General features: G+C 46.5%; 1 protein-coding gene across 1 annotated transcript in view; it reads right to left on the reverse strand.

Annotated features, from left to right (window-relative positions):
* The window catches only part of FMN2 (formin 2), a 172,773-nt gene that overhangs the window by 49,665 nt on the left and 104,362 nt on the right, over positions 1 to 18,746 (reverse strand). The window contains exon 8 of the mRNA XM_063443374.1: positions 10,906 to 10,997. Within this exon, the coding sequence (XP_063299444.1) occupies positions 10,906 to 10,997 (92 nt within the window). The remainder of the gene's footprint in view (positions 1 to 10,905; positions 10,998 to 18,746) is intronic.

Below are 18,746 nucleotides of genomic sequence, written 5' to 3' on the forward strand. Positions count from 1 at the left end.
GGAAATGGCTAATAGGGCGGCTTGTCAGCTCATGGACCAGCTGGTAGGCAACAGGTTGCATCCCCACGTACAATGGATCTGTCAGCGGACGTTGTTTTTTCAGTTTTTGGGATACTTCTTCAGCTGGCGTCTCCATCGATTGGTGTATTGTCATCTATCGCAGTTGGAAAGTCCATTTAGGATTGCTCGGGTAGCTCCGAGAATAGGTACCAGCGAAACAAACAGCGTTGGATTTGTTGTCTGAGCGTTGAAACAGCAAATACGAAGCCTCCTGTCATGTTATAAAATTGTAGATTATGCTAGCTTTAGTGTACCTATAATCTTAATTTTATTAATGACAGGAGGCGAGTATTTCCCACCCATTTTTTTCCCACCCTTGTTTTATGTTAAAAAATTGGATTAATCAGGTACGTATGCAACTCTGTTTGTTGTCTCTGCTACCTGTCGCCTGTTCTTCTATCTATTTTTATTTTCATAAGAAGGGTTGGGATATCTTCGTTTTAAGGTAATTTTGGTTGTTACATTGGGTGCACACATGTTTATTCAGAATACTTTTTCATTGGATAATCAACCTGTTTGGTTCTGTTTTTTACTCTCGTTTCAGTTTACAGTCCATCAACACTATCTGGTTTGGCAGTTCTTCTCGGATGGTGGACATCGTTGTATTCATCGTATCTAGGACTTCGTTTCTCCCCATTATGTTTTCTGCTTTTTGTTCTGTTTTTGTCGCAGCTTGAAAGAGGAAATGATGCGTGAGGAGGGGAGTTTTATAGTACCTAACTTTTTTCTGATTGGTTGTTTTTCTGTGCTGCTGTGGAGTTCTAGTAAAGAGAGACTTAAGCAAATACTCGCCTCCTGTCATTAATAAAATTAAGATTATAGGTACACTAAAGCTAGCATAATCTACAATTAACATCCTATAAAAATAGTATTCTTACAAAAGGGATTGTTGTTTCAAATATATCTAGTCTTCCATCCTCATTTGGTGAGGCTGGCTTAAACAGTTTCAGTAGTTTGAAGGTAGTACTGATTCACAAATATAAAATAATTATGCTTGAGCACAAAGCACCAAACAACTAGAATCCTATTGGATTTTAAATTAAGAACTTTATTTAATGGATGACTAAATAGAAAGATTTAGACTTGGCAGCTTTTAATTAAGAATATTAAATATTATCTACCGCATTTATATTTTAATTCTTGATTACAATATTTAAATAAAATGTTTTCTAATCAAATAATTTTAACTATATTTTTATTAATCGGTCGTTCCCTAGTATATATCTATATCTATCTCTATCTATATATAGATACTAGGAATCAACAGATTATCGGTCTGGCCGATATCGGCCGATATTCTGTATTTTCGGCAATATCGGTATCGGCCAATAAAGATACAGATATTGCCAATAATAAATACCAGGACCACCGGGCCCATGACAAACCCAGCGGTCATAGGGGGGCCCACAGCAAGCTCTTACTTTCCTTCCCAGCAGCTCCCCAGTGTAAATCTCACGAGTCCTGCAGCTGTCAGAGCGTTGCCACGGGTTACCATGGCAACGCTCCACGCGGCATGCTGGCTGCCAGATTTACACTGGGGAGCTGAAGGGAGCTGCTGGGAAGGTAAGTAAGCGCTTGCTGTGGGCCCCCATTGTACTTTCCATGCCACTGGACTACCAGGGAATGCTATATCCCCCCTCCCTGACCAGGTAACAAGCAGGGAGGGGGGGACTAAAAAAAAATAATTAAATATAAAAAAATAAAAAATGCCCCCTCCCCCTAAATTACATACCTACAGAAACACACACACTACACAAACACACTCTGCATTTATTACATACACACACTGCATTCAGTATATACACACACACACACTGCATTCACTTTACACTACACAAACACACCCTGCATTCATTATACACACACACACACCCACACAACAAAAACACACACAGCTCTCCTGTCTAAACACACTGCATCCACTAAACGTGGCATATATATTTTGTGCATTTAGCTTTAGAAATAGTTTATTTTTTTAAAAAGGTAAATGTACAGATTATCTGAAAATAGCTTAATGAAGTGGTGTTGGTGTATAGACCATGCTCAATTCTCTACCACTTTGGAATTAATCCAGTTTTGTTTCTGCTTATGTAACCCTAGCCACAGGTCCCCTCGCTCTAAATCACAGCCTGAATGAAAAAAGGCATCTCTTTTTCCAGGAAGTATTCACAAAGCCTGTGCAAGTCACATGCATGGAGGTGTGTAAGACTGAATATACAAAGTGATTTAACTTCTAAATAGCAGAGAAGTGTTATTATTATTTGCATTTATATAGCACCAAGAGATTCCATAGTGCATTACAATATTATCAAAGGCAAAGATTTAATAAATAATACGATTACAAAAACGATAGGTTGTAGAGGACCCTGCTCAAATAAGCTTACAGTCTATAGGAGGTGGGGTAAAAAACACAATAGGAGAGGAGATAGCAATTAAAAAGGGTGGGAGTGAAGCAGAGCTGGAGGAGAGAGTAGAGTGCTGCCCTTTAGGAGAGAGCAAGGGTCAGGTGCAGTAGCGTACACACAATCCATGGGGCCCCGGTGCGAAACTGCTCCGTGGGCCCCTATCCCCTTCCCTGCCCTCTCTCTCACAATCCGTGGGCCCCAGCGCAGACCAGGTCCCCGCATGGGCTGGGGCCGCAAAATGTGGCAGCTGGTACCCAGTCGCGGTGGCCAGGCCCCCTGGAGTGACGGGTCCGGTCGCAGCTGCGACCCCTGCGACCGCGGTATGTACGCCGCTGGTCAGGTGTGTGAGGTAGAGGTTACTCTGGGATGCCATAAACATTCTGGAAGGGATAGGTTTTAAGGCACTTCTTAAAAGATTGAAGACTAGGGGAGAGTCTGATGGTGGTAGGCAGGCTATTCCATAGGAAGGGAGCCGCAAGCGTGAGTTGGCTGTACATGTGCGAGCAGCGGACAGGAGAAGGTCATGGGCAGAGCATAGGTGAAGCAGTGAATCAGTGAAGCCCGAGAAGGAGCATAGGTGAATCAGTGAAGAGATATAGGAGGGGCTAGAATTGTTTAATGCTTTGTCGGTATGGATTAGTACTTTGAATTGACTCCTACAGGAAGCCAATGTAAGGAATGACAGAGGGGTGAGGAGTGAGAGGACCAACTGGATAGGAAAATCAGTCTGGCGGCAGTATTCATTTTCCCATTACCCAAAAATATGGCTTTTGGGAAGACCAATTAGGAGAGGGTTACAATAATCCACGCGAGACAATCCATGGACAAGGTCCTTTGTAGTATCTTGTGTAAGAAAGGGGCGGATGTGGACCATGTTTTAAAGAGATTGAGTTTCAGAAAGTGGGAGCGTGTGGCAAAGCAGCAGCTTGTTGCAGACCGTGGACCGCACAGACCGCAAACCGGAAGTGACAGGATCGTGACCCGGAAGTAGCGAAACCGCAAGTGATCACCTGCCGAACGTCTGAATCCACGGTGGTGCAGGTAAAGGGGGGGGGGGGGGAGTGATTAAGTAGGATCAACAAGCCCCTCCCACAACTACAGGCAACTACCAATACTACAGAGAGGAACTACTGTCTCAACTACAGGACACCAATACATATAAAAAACTACCGGGAGATCCCACAATTCCGATTATGAAGCAAGTATCCTCGATAGTACAAAGAGGCCTTGAAGCCAACTACCTATCCATGGAACTACAAAAAGCTTTAATCCAACCAACACCGAGAACACCTATCATTTACACCCTACCCAAAATCCACAAGAGTATGGCCAGGTAGGCCTTGTGGGGATATTTATGGGATGATAATATTATTGAGAATTGCCCACTATTTCAATTCTCTTAGATCTTAGAGATCGTTATCATGTAAGTGAAATGTATTCCATACAAATAAAATCACAATTTGTTATAAAAATAGATATTTTTTTTTTATTAATTCTTTATTTTTGACTCAGGTCATGGTTATAGCAATATAGGTATGCATTTCAAAGGAAAAAATGAACAGATAACATGCATGTAACATAGATACGTCCTTCACGTGGGGTTTGCTGGTCAGGGGCCCATGAGCGGAGGGAAGTTAATTTTTGGTAGTGTGGGTCGCTGTGGCCGTGAAGCCTGGGTGGTCTAAAGGAATAATTATGTAGCCGGTTTAACCGATGATGCTAGGGGCTGTCAGGCTGGTTTGAGCGGATTGGTCTCGTTGTCATGCTGGGTCAGATAGGGAGCTATGACTGGAATGCGTATTAGTGATCTGCATTCTCCCGCTGTAAAGGTAAGGGTAATAGCGTGTCCCTTTAACCCGGGGAAAGGGGGGTGAACCTGAGAGAGGTCTCCATGGTCGATGTAGGGAAGAGTTACTGGGTATGGTGTGGCTGTGGGGTTTTGGGTCTATGCAAGTTATGCGGTAGGAAATAATAAGTCCCAAAGTAGTTTCAGGTGCCCGTCTGTGCCGTTGATGGGCCTTTTCTTGCGTAACGGGAAGCGGGCGGCTTTGCTGTCGGCTTCTGCTGGCCTTGTCTCCAGTTGGGTCAGACCGATGGTTTCTTGTGGCAATCCCAGGGTCGATAGTAGGTCTCTGGCAACCTGTAGGTCGTGAACTGTATACGATGTGTCGCCGTGGTGGATCACTAGAGCCCAGGGTCGTCTCCACTGGTAAGCGATTTCATTAAGGCGGAGGAGGGCCGTGAAGGGTTTTAAGGTGCGGCGCCATGCTAGTGTTGGCCCCGATAGGTCCGCGTAGAAAGAGAGCTGTCTGTCTTCAAATATGTACGGCATCCTTGTTCTAGTTGCTTAGAGGACCGCGGCTCTGTCTCAGAGGCTTATGAAGCGCACTAGGAGATCCTCTTGGTGCCGTAGCTGGGGCTTTCGGTGGTCGTGGGAGGCGAAACATCCCCCCCAGAGTTACTTGTTTGGCCTGTTTGGTGGGTAGTAGATCTAGATATAATTTATTGTGACAAATAAAATAATAATAATATTAGGCAGCATGCATGATGATAATCAGTGAATATTTAGTATAACGTCGCATACGATGGCAATGTTAAAACAATCCAATGGCTAACAGCATCAACTGATTTATGAGGGTACTTCACAGACACAGAAAGCTAAACTTCACACAGCACAGCGAAAAGCCATAAAACCTTGGCTAACAGATCAACTGAGTAACCCTTTCAATGCTGGCTAGATCCTCCTAGGTATATAATATCCTATTCGCATGTAATTTTCAATTAAAATAACATTCAAACCAGTTAATCATTTCCTGGAACCATCCAATAAGAATAATCTACCAGATTTTTACAAAAGCCGAATTTTCTTTTTATTTAAATTCTTTATTTTATTTGTGCTTGAAATGACAATAGACGTGCAAGGCCACAACAGCCGTCGCAAGCATAACATTAGCAGTACAATTTGTGGCAGAGTAGACAGCACAGTTTTATATGTATAATGTGAGACTATTAAACTTTATGACATCCATAACGAGTGGTAAAATGCTGGAACATAAGGTTAACAAATCATGGTATTTCAGTAACTTGTTAGTAATAATACAAGAGCCAATATATGTAGTGAACGAGTTATGGTACCTTAGTAGGCTATCGTTGGAGATGGTTAAGCCAGACTAGTTATGTATACACTCTTATATAGTACGCTCGTGGTTGTGCTCCTAAAAGTAAGCGTTGTACAAGTATAAGGTCGACAGACACTCAAGCTAGTTGTCATGGAGGTGGTCAGTAGCAAGCTGTCCAGAAGCACAGCGCGTTAAAAGGTTAGGACATGTCGCCATCTCACAGAGAAGAGGGCTAAGTGCTAGTTTGGAGCTCTCTTGCTTTGACACCACGGCGGCATTGCGTTAAGATAAAACCCTAAACTCTATAGTAATGGCACGGATATGCGCAGTTATAGCTTTCAATATTCAAATAGACCTATCGTAACCAAAGAGTCTGCCTAAGTAAAATAATATCACAAACTTTAACTACATAGAATAAAAGAATGATGGTGGTTGCATGAGATCGTTAAGTTATCTATGCTAGCAGAGGTGCGGTGTGTGAACTCTTAATGTCAATTAACAGAAGGTGCCTGCATAGTGGAGCAGCTGTGCCCTATTTTTGGAGTGAGGTAGTGTGTAGTTCGCAAAGCATTGTTGAGGCAAGCGTAGCAGATATGCTTTGTGTGGTAAATAGTGTACCAATGCCTGTTAGCGACAGGCGCAAATAAAATTTAATGCTTAGATTATAATGTGGTCAGTCACCAGCATAACAAGGCCATTAACAGTCAATTGGGCAGGGCAATGATGAGAGGACTTAAGGTTATAATGACAGAGCACTGTCCTGTGACTAACATAGTTTTAAAAAAAACCAAAACAATAAAACTAGCCCTGCTATATGCAATCACGCTGTACATTATAGACAACAGTGTTACATAAGGCTATAAAACAAATGCCTGCTCGGTGTTATTCTGAGCCTGGCGTTGATAAATAAGTCATTAATGCTTCCGTCTCAGTCCCAGACATATAGGAAACATGCTTCTAAGTGGAAGGCTTCTTGCAGCGCAAAGCAAATTAACGAAAACTTCGGTGGTAGGAAAAACGCATAAGTAAAAAAAAAAAAAAAGTATAGTTAAAGATGATGGTGTTTAGGTAAAAAAAAAGAGTTCTCACGTACATGCCCAGGCCCGGGCCATGTCTGCAACGGGCAGATAGTTGAGCACGAACCGGTTGAGTTCCGCACAGGTACGTTGGTAGCAGGTCCCCTTCTAGGTTTTATGTCTGAGGTTTAGGTAGTGGCTGCCTTGTAATTATCCTCGTGGAGTCTTCTTGGCACAAATGGGGCTGTGCCTGCCGGGTTCCACGTGTGTGCGTCTCGTGGGAGGCAGAGAGTCTCCAGGATGGCCGTTGCTCCCTCAAGGTTGGGTATGTATTGCCGGCCTGGAGGACCGTTAGGACCTGAGACTCCCTCCAGCGATAAGGAATGTCCCTGGCTCTGAGCATCGAAGTGGAAGGCTGTAGTGTGTTACATTGGGTGCACACATGTTTATTCAGAATACTTTTTCATTGGATAATCAACCTGCTCCCCGATAGATCGGCAAAGAAAGTAAGGTTCGAGTTCTCAAAATTGTAGGGGGTCTTCCCCCTGAGTGCCCCCATTACTGCAGCCTTGTCTTGTTTTGTTTGAAAACGGACTATTAGGTCCCGTGGGGCCGTGGTGGGTGCCTTTGAAGGCCTCGGGATGCGGAACATATCTTCAATCATCACCCCTTTTGGCCTGTTTGGGTGCGAGTATCTCTGTTATGCGCCGCCTCACGCAGTGCGGTATTTCTGCGTCCGGGATCTCATCAGCTATGCCTCTGATTTTAAGATTATTGCTGCGCCTGATATCCTCCAATGCCACGAACTTCTGTTCCGTGGCTGCATGTTGTCGGTGGAGTGTTTGTATCTCCTGTTTCAGTTGGGTAATTTGTGCCTTTGCGTCGTGGGAGTCCCTTTCCATGGTTCCCATCCGACCTTGCATACCCTGCAAATCTTTTCGAAAGGCCGCCATGTCCCCTTGTAGGTCCCTCCGCAGGCCTGCCAGAAGCTCCTGCATGTCCGCCTTGGTCACCGGCGCCAAGTTCGGTTTGATGGCAATTGCTGCCGGTCTCTGGTCTGGCTCTCGCAGGTGGGGCATGTGGAAGTCCTCAGGCTCCATTAGCTGGTCGTCTGAGAGATCGGAACTCTCGCCCAGGTAAGCGGCCATTTTAGGTAAAGAGGCGCCATGTGCTTGCCTCCATAAGTCCCCAATGCTGGTGCCTGGCTTCGGCTTGTCCGGTTTTTGTTTTTTAACTTTCCGACCCATATCGGCTTGGGTCGCCTGGGGATCCGGTTTCTCCCAGTGATTTACGGGTTTTAATCCGTTTAACAGTTCGCTATTCACGGAGCGCAGTTTGCATGCGACCGTTCAGCCCCGCAGCTTGGCTCTGCCCCCCACAAAAGCCGAATTTTTATTTGCCTAAAATTCTTAGTTTCAAGGAGTGTTTCTTGAGTTGTGTCCAAGAGAGTTTGAGTGTTAGTCCCAGTGTGTCATGAATATCTGTCTTGGATCTCTCTGAATGTCCAAATCTGAAAGCCCAAACTAACCTCTCTCTTCCCTCTGTCCTAACTTTTTAAAGGGCCAGACTCTCTGTACGCCATTAGTTGATAAGGTCAATAGGATAATGAAGGTGTGGTCAACCTGCAGATCGCAATTTAGATTGTTCGTCCATAGAGGGCGCAATTGCCTAATTAAACTTTCCTATCCAGGAAAGAGTTAACTTTTCCTGATGACGATTTTGACGTCATTTGGCTTATCTAAAATTACTACCATAACTTAAATTTGCTGCCAGTTCAAAGCGTTTGCCTCAGTCTTTGTGGCAACGACTTTGGTCGTAATTTCTAGGATTGACATGTCTAAACTCAATTTCACCCCTTACTTACAATGGGACCTTGTAAGATTTAAAAAGTAACATTACTTAGTCTTCTCTGTCACTAGTGTCTGTGTTTAAAATTATTTCTATTCCATTAACATATAAACAGAGCATTCCACCCCCCTGCTTCATTGCTTATTACTTGGCTTGTTTACATAATGCATTCCTTAGCTCAGGCTAGTGGCTAGTTACAGAAAGGAAAGAAATTTTGTAACTGTCTTGCCTGAAATCCAAAATGGAGTCCGCTCTGTTCTGAGTGACTTTGGCAATATACACTTTTAATTTCTATCTTAGCACAAAATGTCTGCCGATATGAAAATCACAGTGAGAAGCGCGGAAGCGCCTCTAGAGGTGGTCAATGAGACAGCCACTAGAGGCTGGATTAACACATATGTAAACATAGCAGTTTCTCTGAAACTGCTATGTTTACAGCAGGCAGGGTTAACCTTAGATGGACCTGGCACCCAGGCCACTTCATTGAGCTGAAGTTGTCTGGATGCCAATAGTGGTCCTTTAAGGTCAATCTCATCATACCCGAGACCCTCTGCTCGGAGCAACAAAGTAAATTAGACACACCCTTTTCCACAGAGGAGCTCTTGGAGGCAATAGATCCCCACCAACAAAGCTCTGGGCCCAGACGGTAACTACAAATATTTCAAAGACACCCTCCTCCCACACCTCCTCAGACTATTCAACCATGCAATAATGAATGTTAGATTACCAAAAGACATGTTGATAGTGACCATAATTACCCTTCTAAAACCAGGAAAGCCCCCAACCTGCTGCAAAATCTTTAGACCTGTCTTTTCTTAACTCTGACGCAAAATGTTTTTCAAAACTTATAGCAAACAAACTCAAAGTAATTTTACCAAGCATTATTCATCCAGACCAAGCAGGGTTTGTGAAGGGGAGGCAGGGGACAGACAACACTAGAAATTAGATATTACGTATTCCATGCACAAAAACAAAATTGAGGGAGGGTTGATCTCACTAGATGCAGAGAAAGCTGGACATTTTTAGAGGCAGTACTACTTAAATTCCAGTTCCCCCCTGGATTCTTAGCGGCAGTCAAGGCTCTCTATAATCTCCCAACAGCGCAGTGTCATATGGAGGATTTATGTCGGAACCTTTTAGCATAAAAAATGGCAATCGCCAAGGACGTCCCCTGTTGCCCTTTCTATGTCCTCGTACTAGAGCCACTGGCAATAAAAATACTCAATGAGGTCTATTACCCCATCCTTTTATTTGATATAAATCTACTCTTGTGTGGACCCACAGTCTGCAAGCCCTCCTACTGTCCCTTTGCTGTAATAATATTTGTCACACAGCAGTATTCCAGGTATTAAGAACAGCACCGTTGGCACCTACAGCAACGTTTGATTTGATAAGAAAATGGCCAGATCGCAAAGGCAAACTTGGTGGACTATTAGATAATGTATGTCATTTGACTCTTGTAAGGGCTTTTGTTGCTGAAGCGAATGGGTTATACAACTAGATATGCATTGTGGCAAACCTAGCCACTTAAGACTGTGTGTTCATACCCATATTACTTATGTTGTGTTGTAAGAAAAAGAGAGCATTTGTATGCTTGCGGCACGAAAGCCACAAGCATTCATATGGTAGTTTCACGTACAGTGAATTTCATCGCTGTACGTGAAACGAACAAACTGCCGAATGGGAGACCACACAGAGGGGGTCATGTGTCTCCCATTAAACTATTGCAACATTGTATCCCCAGCCAATTAATGTGGTTCGTGGGTGGCCGCCATTCGTATGCCGAACACGTGGTGGCGGCCATCTTTTCTAACGAAAACCCAGTGGTGTTTGGTCGTCGAGTGCCTGGAACTAAAAATGGCTACTCGACTTCACAAACACTGCCGGACTTCCAGGCCATTCGGGAGACTCGTTCTTTCGGCATATTAAAGCTCTCTATGCATTCTCATGTTACCTGGTCCGTTCACCTAAAAGTGTTTTTCGCATGGCTTTCGTTTATTTCTGCAGGGATCTGAGCGGTATTTCACCAGATTGTGCGCTCAGATCCCAGCTACTCAATGATAAGTAATTCGGCTAATTTCACTCAGTCTTCCACAAATTATGGATTTTGATGTATAATTGCATGTTTTCTGTACAGAGCGAATGTGATTATCAGTACATTCTTACCCCATTATCTCTCCTGTACAGCATGGCTTGATGGGAAATGACCTTGCATGGTCAGTTTCCCACACAGTCCCCTTGATTAAAACCCCTGTAACCCCAGTCAAGAAACCCCTTGCATGGGGACCTGTATAAATTGTGTGACATTGGAATAAAGCTTCAGTTGACTCCCACACTATGTGTCGTCTATCTTTCTTCTGAGCATTTTTTAATACACTTATATACATCAAGTGACTTATAACTTCAAAAATATTAGCTTATCATGTATCAGTCACTATACTACAGTATGTTACTTACTGCTCAGGTTTGTCCAAAGGTTTAGGGTGGTCCTTGTTCTTTGAAGCCTTTACATGCTTTTCAATTTTCTCTTGTTCTTCTGAAACTGCTCTCTGAAATACAGGCAGGGTATATTAACTCCAAACAGCAGCTCAATTGATTAAATTATTTTTATAAAAACAAGTGTACTCTACAAATGTTTGCATTGCAAAATAAATCTATATATACATTACATAATATAGAAGTTTTTTTTTTTGCAAACAATAATATTAAGGCAATATCTTTTGATGATATGATTATACTGTTACGGTACCACCTTCCGAGCTCCAGACACAGTCGTTAGTCACTTGTATTCCCGGTTCCCCCAATAACGAGACCAAGCTCCATTATGAGGGTAAAACATGAACTGAGGACTGGAACAGCCAGCCTGCCTTTTATTTACATTTCACACACACAGGCCACACCCAAGGGGAGGCATAAAACAACCACTGGCATCGATGGTACATCCCACACATTCCCTCCCCTTGGTGTGACACATAATCTTATTATACAGGCAGTTCAGAATATATTTTTATACAACTTTCATAACTCCAAATCCATCCATCATATTCACATAAAAGGCACATATTCAGATTCAGCATACTTAAATCATAAACAGTCTCAAAAATCACACCAATCCCTTCAGGGAATCCCAAGTTACTCGAAAGTCCGTTTATGACCGACCGCAGATACCGTTTCGTGCCCAAAAGAGTTCCCTGGATTCGGGCTATACGGTCGGTCACTTGTTGGCCTAAAAATGTCTACGTCCCGTTCGAAGTGGATCGATACTTCGACTTACGTTGTACTGTCGAAGTATCGTCGATAGTGCGGGTCGGCGGATTCGAAGTTAAAATGGCCGCCGCCACGTGGCCCTTTGTCCGATGTCGGCCACCTCGAGGACTTTGGTAGCTTTAGCGCTTCGTTGGTTTCTGCTGTATTTGAAATGTCATTGGTACAAAGTCACAACCCTCCGCAGGATCTCTCAGGGACCATAAGTACTGGGCAAATCAGACGAACCCAATAGGTTTAGTCCAGCGGGATGGGTCTGTCACATGGCTCCCTCCTTGTGGAACACTCCGGCAGACCCGGCTTGACCCTGTGGCGGGTCAACTTGGGGATGACCGGACTTAGGGAGAATAGGGACGTCTATTTGCCGGGATAACCCATCCGCATTCCCATTCTGCTTACCGGGCCGGTAACTGATAGTGAAATTATAAGGCTGCAAGGCCAAACTCCACCTCAGCAGTCTGCCATTGTCCCCAGAGACCCGGTTAAGCCAGACGAGGGGGTTGTGGTCTGTTACGAGGGAAAATTCTTGTCCGTATAGGTAGGGGCTCAGTTTCTTCAGTGCCCAGACCAGGGCTAAACACTCTTTCTCTACTGCCGCATAACTCACTTCTCGAGGTAGTAACTTTCTGCTGAGATATGCGACAGGGTGCTCTCCGCCATCCTCCCCGACCTGGCTCAGCACAGCCCCCAGTCCATACATGGAAGCGTCTGTGTGGACAAGAAAACGTTTGTTAGGGACTGGGGCAGCCAGGACAGGGGCATTCACAAGAGCCTGCTTCAGGGCTTGAAACGCGGCTTCACAAGCTGGAGACCACAGGACCTGCCTAGGTAAATTCTTTTTAGTCAAATCAGTTAGGGGCTTGGCAATCGTGCTGTAGTCGGGGACAAAACGTCGATAATAACCCGCTGTCCCTAGGAAGGCAAGCACTTGGGTCTTGGTGATAGGTGTGGGCCAGTTAGCTACTGCTTCCACCTTGGCTGGTTCGGGTCTCTGGCTCCCACAACCCACCCGGTGACCCAAGTACTGCACTTCTGCCATGCCTAAATGGCACTTGTCTGGTTTCAGAGTCAGGCCGGCGGCCCGAATCTTGTCCAGCACTACCCCTACGTGTACTAGGTGGTCTTCCCAAGACTCACTGTAAACCGCGATGTCGTCCAGGTATGCACATGCAAATCCCTGGAAGCCATCTAGGAGCCTATCCACCATACGCTGGAAGGTAGCCGGAGCGTTCTTCATCCCGAATGGCATAACCCTAAACTGGTATAGGCCAAACGGGGTGACGAAGGCCGACTTGGGGATAGCATCCTCGGCCAGGGGGATCTGCCAGTACCCTTTACATAGGTCAATGGTGGTCAGATAGCGCCCCCTGGCAATGCGGTCTAATAACTCGTCTATCCGGGGCATCGGGTAGGCGTCCGTGGTAGTCCGCTCGTTGAGCCGCCTGTAATCCACACAGAACCGGGTGGTCCCATCTTTCTTGGGTACTAGGACTACGGGCGACGCCCACGGACTATCGGAGTGCTCAATAACCCCCAGCCGGGTCATCTCCTGTATCTCCTTCCGCATTCCTTCTCGGACTGCTTCCGGGATACGGTATGGGGGTTGTCGTAGGGGATTCTGTCCGGGTGTCTCGACCTTGTGTATAGCTAGGGGGGTGTACCCGGGTTCTTGGGAGAACGTCGCCTGCTTCTCCCACAGAAGCTGTCTTGCCTGGGTTTTCTCGGCCGGGCTTAGTCGGTCACCTAACTGTACGAGGCTAGTAAGGTCGGTCTGGGGATCCCTTTCTAGCAGGTCAGGTAAAGGTAAGTTCTCGGGGTCGTCGGTAGCTGGGGCACAAACGGCTGCAACATCCTCGGGTCGTTCCTGATACTCCTTGAGCATGTTCACATGAAAGGATCGTTGTACCCTTTCATCCGAACAGCTGGCTATGAGATAGGTAGTATCGCATACCTGGGCTAACACCTTGTACGGGCCCTGCCAAGATGCTTGCATCTTGTTTGCCTTCACAGGTTTGAGCACTAGAACCTTCTGCCCAACCTGGAAGACCCGCTGTGGAGCACCCCGATCGTACCATAGTTTCTGTTTCCCCTGGGCCGCCCGGAGATTTTCCCTTACCATCAGGGATAGTTTCTCCATGCGGTCCCGGAGTTCCAGCACATACGGTACTATGGGGGTCCCTTCTTGCTCCGTCTCCCCCTCCCAGTGTCCTCTAATGAGATCCAGGGGTCCACGAACCCTTCTCCCATAGAGTAACTCAAAGGGGGAGAACCCAGTTGATTCCTGGGGCACCTCTCTGTATGCAAATAGCAGATGAGGCAGGAATCGCTCCCAGTCTCTGCAAGTGTCAGTAAAGGTCCTCAGCATCTGTTTGAGGGTACCATTAAATCGCTCGCAGAGACCGTTAGTCTGTGGGTGATAGGGTGAACTAAGTAGCGGGTTGATGCCGCACACCTTCCACAGCTGCTGGGTGAGCACAGCGGTAAATTGGGTTCCCTGATCAGAGAGGATCTCCTGAGGGAACCCGACCCTAGTAAAGACTTTAACCAGGGCATCAGCAACCGTCTCTGCCTCTATATTAGACAGCGCTACTGCCTCTGGGTAACGGGTGACGTAGTCTACCACAGTAAGAATATATTTCTTACCGGATGGACTAGCCCTGGCCAGTGGACCCACAATGTCAACGGCTATGCGGGAAAAGGGCTCTCCAATGATAGGCATCGGCTGTAGCCTAGCTTTTGGATGATCTCCCCGCTTACCTACCCGTTGACAAGTGTCGCACGTGCTACAATACATCCGCACATCTCGGTTAAAATTGGGCCAGAAAAAGTTTTGGGTGATTCTATGAGCTGTGCGGTGGGAACCTAGATGACCTGCTAACGGCACGTCATGCCCAATCCGCAGAATCTCCTGCCGATACTTTGCAGGTACTACTAGTTGTCGTTTCTGCGGAGGGGCATTCGGTTTCGGGGAAGGTTTCGGGATCCTGTACAGCCTATCCCCCACCCACTCGTAGTGTTCCCCACCTACTCCTTCTTCCCCAGCGTCGGCCCTGGCTCTGTACTTGGCTAACGTCGGGTCCTCCCTAGTTTCCTTCCCGTACATCTCTGGGGTATCCCAGCCGAACGGGGCCTGGTCTAAGGTACAAGTCGGGGTAGAGAGTCTTACCTGGGTCTCAGCAGCAGGTGGGCCGGCCTCAGTGGCACGGGTCTGGGCACGGGTCGTAACAGCGTCCACTGCAGCGGGGCCCATGGGAGCAAAGGCCGAAACCAGGGGGGCCAAGTCGTTGCCAAGAAGAACATCAGCGGGTAAATCCTTAATGACCCCCACATTCACGTGTCTAGCGCCCACTCCCCAATCCAAATGTACCCGGGCCACGGGTAGGCGAAATACTGCACCCCCGGCTACTCGTACTGCCACGGTATCCCCGGTATGTTGAGCTTCGGACACTAGGTGCTTTTGGAGCAAAGTCAGGGTTGCACCAGTGTCTCGTAGCCCACTGGCTTCCTTTCCGTTGACCTTTACACTCTGTCTGTGGTGTTGTCGATTGTCCTGGTGGGCAGCCTGAACAGGGTCTGCCTCATGTAATATGCCCCAGCATTCCTCTTCCTCTACACAGTGGACTGCTGGAAGAGGTGCTTGGGAAGGGGCCCCCGTGGGTTTCCTCCAGGACTGGTTCCTGTTGGCACGGTTCATCGGGCACTCCTGTCGCCTGTGCCCTAGCTGATTGCACAGGAAGCACCGAAGGGGTTCAGAGTACTCTCGGGCGTTAAACCGGGGTGGACGTTGGTACTGGGCAGACGGAGGGGGTGCGGATGGTCTGTTTATGGGAGGCTGATACGTGGCAGCGGCTGGTTGGTATTCCGCTCTGGCTGTGGCCTTGGTGATGGAATTGTCCAGTCTGCGAGCGTCAGTGTACTCATCAGCCAAGCGAGCCGCCTCGTGTAGAGTGGAAGGCTTACGGTCTCGTACCCACTCTCTGACCCCTGTCGGCAATTTGTCGAAACAATGTTCCAACAAAAACATCTGCAGCACCTCTTCTCCCGACACCGCCTGGCACCCTGCCATCCAGTGGGCGGCTGTGCGATGTACCTTGCAGGCCCATTCCACGTATGAGTCCCCAGTTGTTTTTGCAGTGTCCCGGAACCTCCTCCGGTATGCCTCGGGTGTAACGGCATACCGGGCAAGTAAAGCTTCCCTGACGGTAACATAATCCCCGATCTCCTCATCCGGAATAGCCCGAAAAGCGTCGTTGGCCCGGCCGGATAACTTGCCGGACAGTATAGCAACCCAGTCTGCCGGGGGTACCTTGTGCAGGGCACATTGCCGCTCAAAATCCGCAAGGTACCCGTCAATCTCTCCTTCGGTCTCACTGAAGGCTTTGAAGGCCGCAAATGGCACTTTCTGTTTGTCCCCCGGGTTTGCTGTGACTGGGGCCGCTGCAGTACCGTTTTGGCGTAGCAGGCTGGCCTCCACAGCGGCTTGAACCTGGGTGACGATCTCCGCGGAGGGGTTGGGGCCATAATGGGCCAGCCTAATTCTTACCGCCCGGTCAAATCTTGCCTCCTCGGGGGTTCTGTCGTCTGGGCTGGGTCCATTGGTTCCCTCTGCCGCTGGTACTCCATCCATTTCCAGCAATAAAGCAATAATGTCCCTCTTCTTGAGGTTACTGGCCTGTCCGCCCCTTTGTTCCAATAAGTCTTTTAAGGTAGCTCTTCTCAGGTTTTGGTATTGTAGTTCCATTTATTCTTGGTCGTAGCGGTTTCTTTGGGCGTTGAAGATCATCCCGTCGCTTGCCACCAGTTGTTACGGTACCACCTTCCGAGCTCCAGACACAGTCGTTAGTCACTTGTATTCCCGGTTCCCCCAATAACGAGACCAAGCTCCATTATGAGGGTAAAACATGAACCGAGGACTGGAACAGCCAGCCTGCCTTTTATTTACATTTCACACACACAGGCCACACCCAAGGGGAGGCATAAAACAACCACTGGCATCGATGGTACATCCCACACATTCCCTCCCCTTGGTGTGACACATAATCTTATTATACAGGCAGTTCAGAATATATTTTTATACAACTTTCATAACTCCAAATCCATCCATCATATTCACATAAAAGGCACATATTCAGATTCAGCATACTTAAATCATAAACAGTCTCAAAAATCACACCAATCCCTTCAGGGAATCCCAAGTTACTCGAAAGTCCGTTTATGACCGACCGCAGATACCGTTTCGTGCCCAAAAGAGTTCCCTGGATTCGGGCTATACGGTCGGTCACTTGTTGGCCTAAAAATGTCTACGTCCCGTTCGAAGTGGATCGATACTTCGACTTACGTTGTACTGTCGAAGTATCGTCGATAGTGCGGGTCGGCGGATTCGAAGTTAAAATGGCCGCCGCCACGTGGCCCTTTGTCCGATGTCGGCCACCTCGAGGACTTTGGTAGCTTTAGCGCTTCGTTGGTTTCTGCTGTATTTGAAATGTCATTGGTACAAAGTCACAACCCTCCGCAGGATCTCTCAGGGACCATAAGTACTGGGCAAATCAGACGAACCCAATAGGTTTAGTCCAGCGGGATGGGTCTGTCACATATACATGTGGACGTAAAATACTAAGAGGCACAAGGAAGGCAACATCTAATTTTAACAAAAGAAAACACACCCGAATCCTGAAACCTGCCTCCAAAACTCGCTCTCTGGAGGTAAAATAGGGACTTCAGTTACACAATAGTCTGCCTTCCCTCCAAAGCTCTCTGAATATTTTTTTGTGTGTTCCTTGGATGTCTGCATACAGCAAATTAAAGTGTGCCAGGTCTGTAAAAATATTTTTTCTCTTTCTGAAAAAACGACTCCATCCATTGCAATTGGAAAGCATGAGAAAGTTTAACTTTCATTAAAATCAATCCAGTTCTGTAAAACAGATTCCCTGGCAGTAGCCAAGACCATTTGTATTACATTAGTATGAGAACTAAAAAAAAAAAAAAAAAAAAAAGAAGAAGAGAAGGAGATTGGCATAATACTCGATATAGCCATCTCTGGATTTACATGAATTCCAAGATATGTGATGGAAGTCAAACACATTTTGATATCTCCTGAAAGCTAATTTACCTCACGACAGGTCTAAAGACAATTGTACAGATCCAACAAAAAAGCTCCCCAACCACTCAAATGTTAAAGCAATTTGGGGAATCTCTCAGACCAAGCATGTTTTGGAGTGTCTGGTAATAATATGCAAAATTTAAAAGCTTTTTTATGTGCTCCTTTTGATATGTAGGTATCATTATGATTTAATAGGGTCAAATAAAGGCAGAAAGCATAACAGATAAGAGAAGGGGCGTGGTTTGGGCTCCGGCAGTGATGTTGTTTTGGGTGCTGCTCCACATAGCTTCTAATAGCATACTCACAAACAGCCAGCACGCCTAACTGGTCGCACTACCTGACCAGAACCACACTAGATGCCGGTAGGTAGCATATGTGAATTACAGGCTGGCCCAACGGACGATTTCTTGCAGACAAGCTGGATTAGTGCAGGTGAAATCAGGCCCAAACATGGTGTCCTCTCCACCATCCTTGCCTTCCTTCAACTGGGAGAGCACAACCCTCGCTGATATTAGCGCGGATCTTAAGGTGATAGTGGCCTAAATGGTGACCAAATGCTCTCCAGCAACTGTTGGACACTATACATGAAGAGATATGGTCAGAAATGACCATGCTGAAGGCACTAGTGTCAGTGCAAGTTGGCTGAATCAAAGCCCTCAAGACTAGAGCCCAAATGCTAGCGGACCAGTCCTCTGCTACTGACAAGGCTGTGGCCATGCAATTGACCATGCTACTCGTAGTCCAATGCCAGACAGAATATCTGGACAACAGGAGTTGGAGAAGCAATATATGCATGCATAGAATACCTGAGGTGCAGGGTGAGGAGGAAGTGTAGGACACAGTCTTCTCTATTTCAAGAAAGACATGTTTCGGGTTTGACAGGATGCACCAAGCGACATGTCCGCAGCTCTTGGAGGGGAGACCTCACAACCGG

The sequence above is a fragment of the Pelobates fuscus genome, chromosome 2 (genome assembly GCF_036172605.1).
Source record: "Pelobates fuscus isolate aPelFus1 chromosome 2, aPelFus1.pri, whole genome shotgun sequence".
Lineage (NCBI taxonomy): Eukaryota > Metazoa > Chordata > Amphibia > Anura > Pelobatidae > Pelobates > Pelobates fuscus.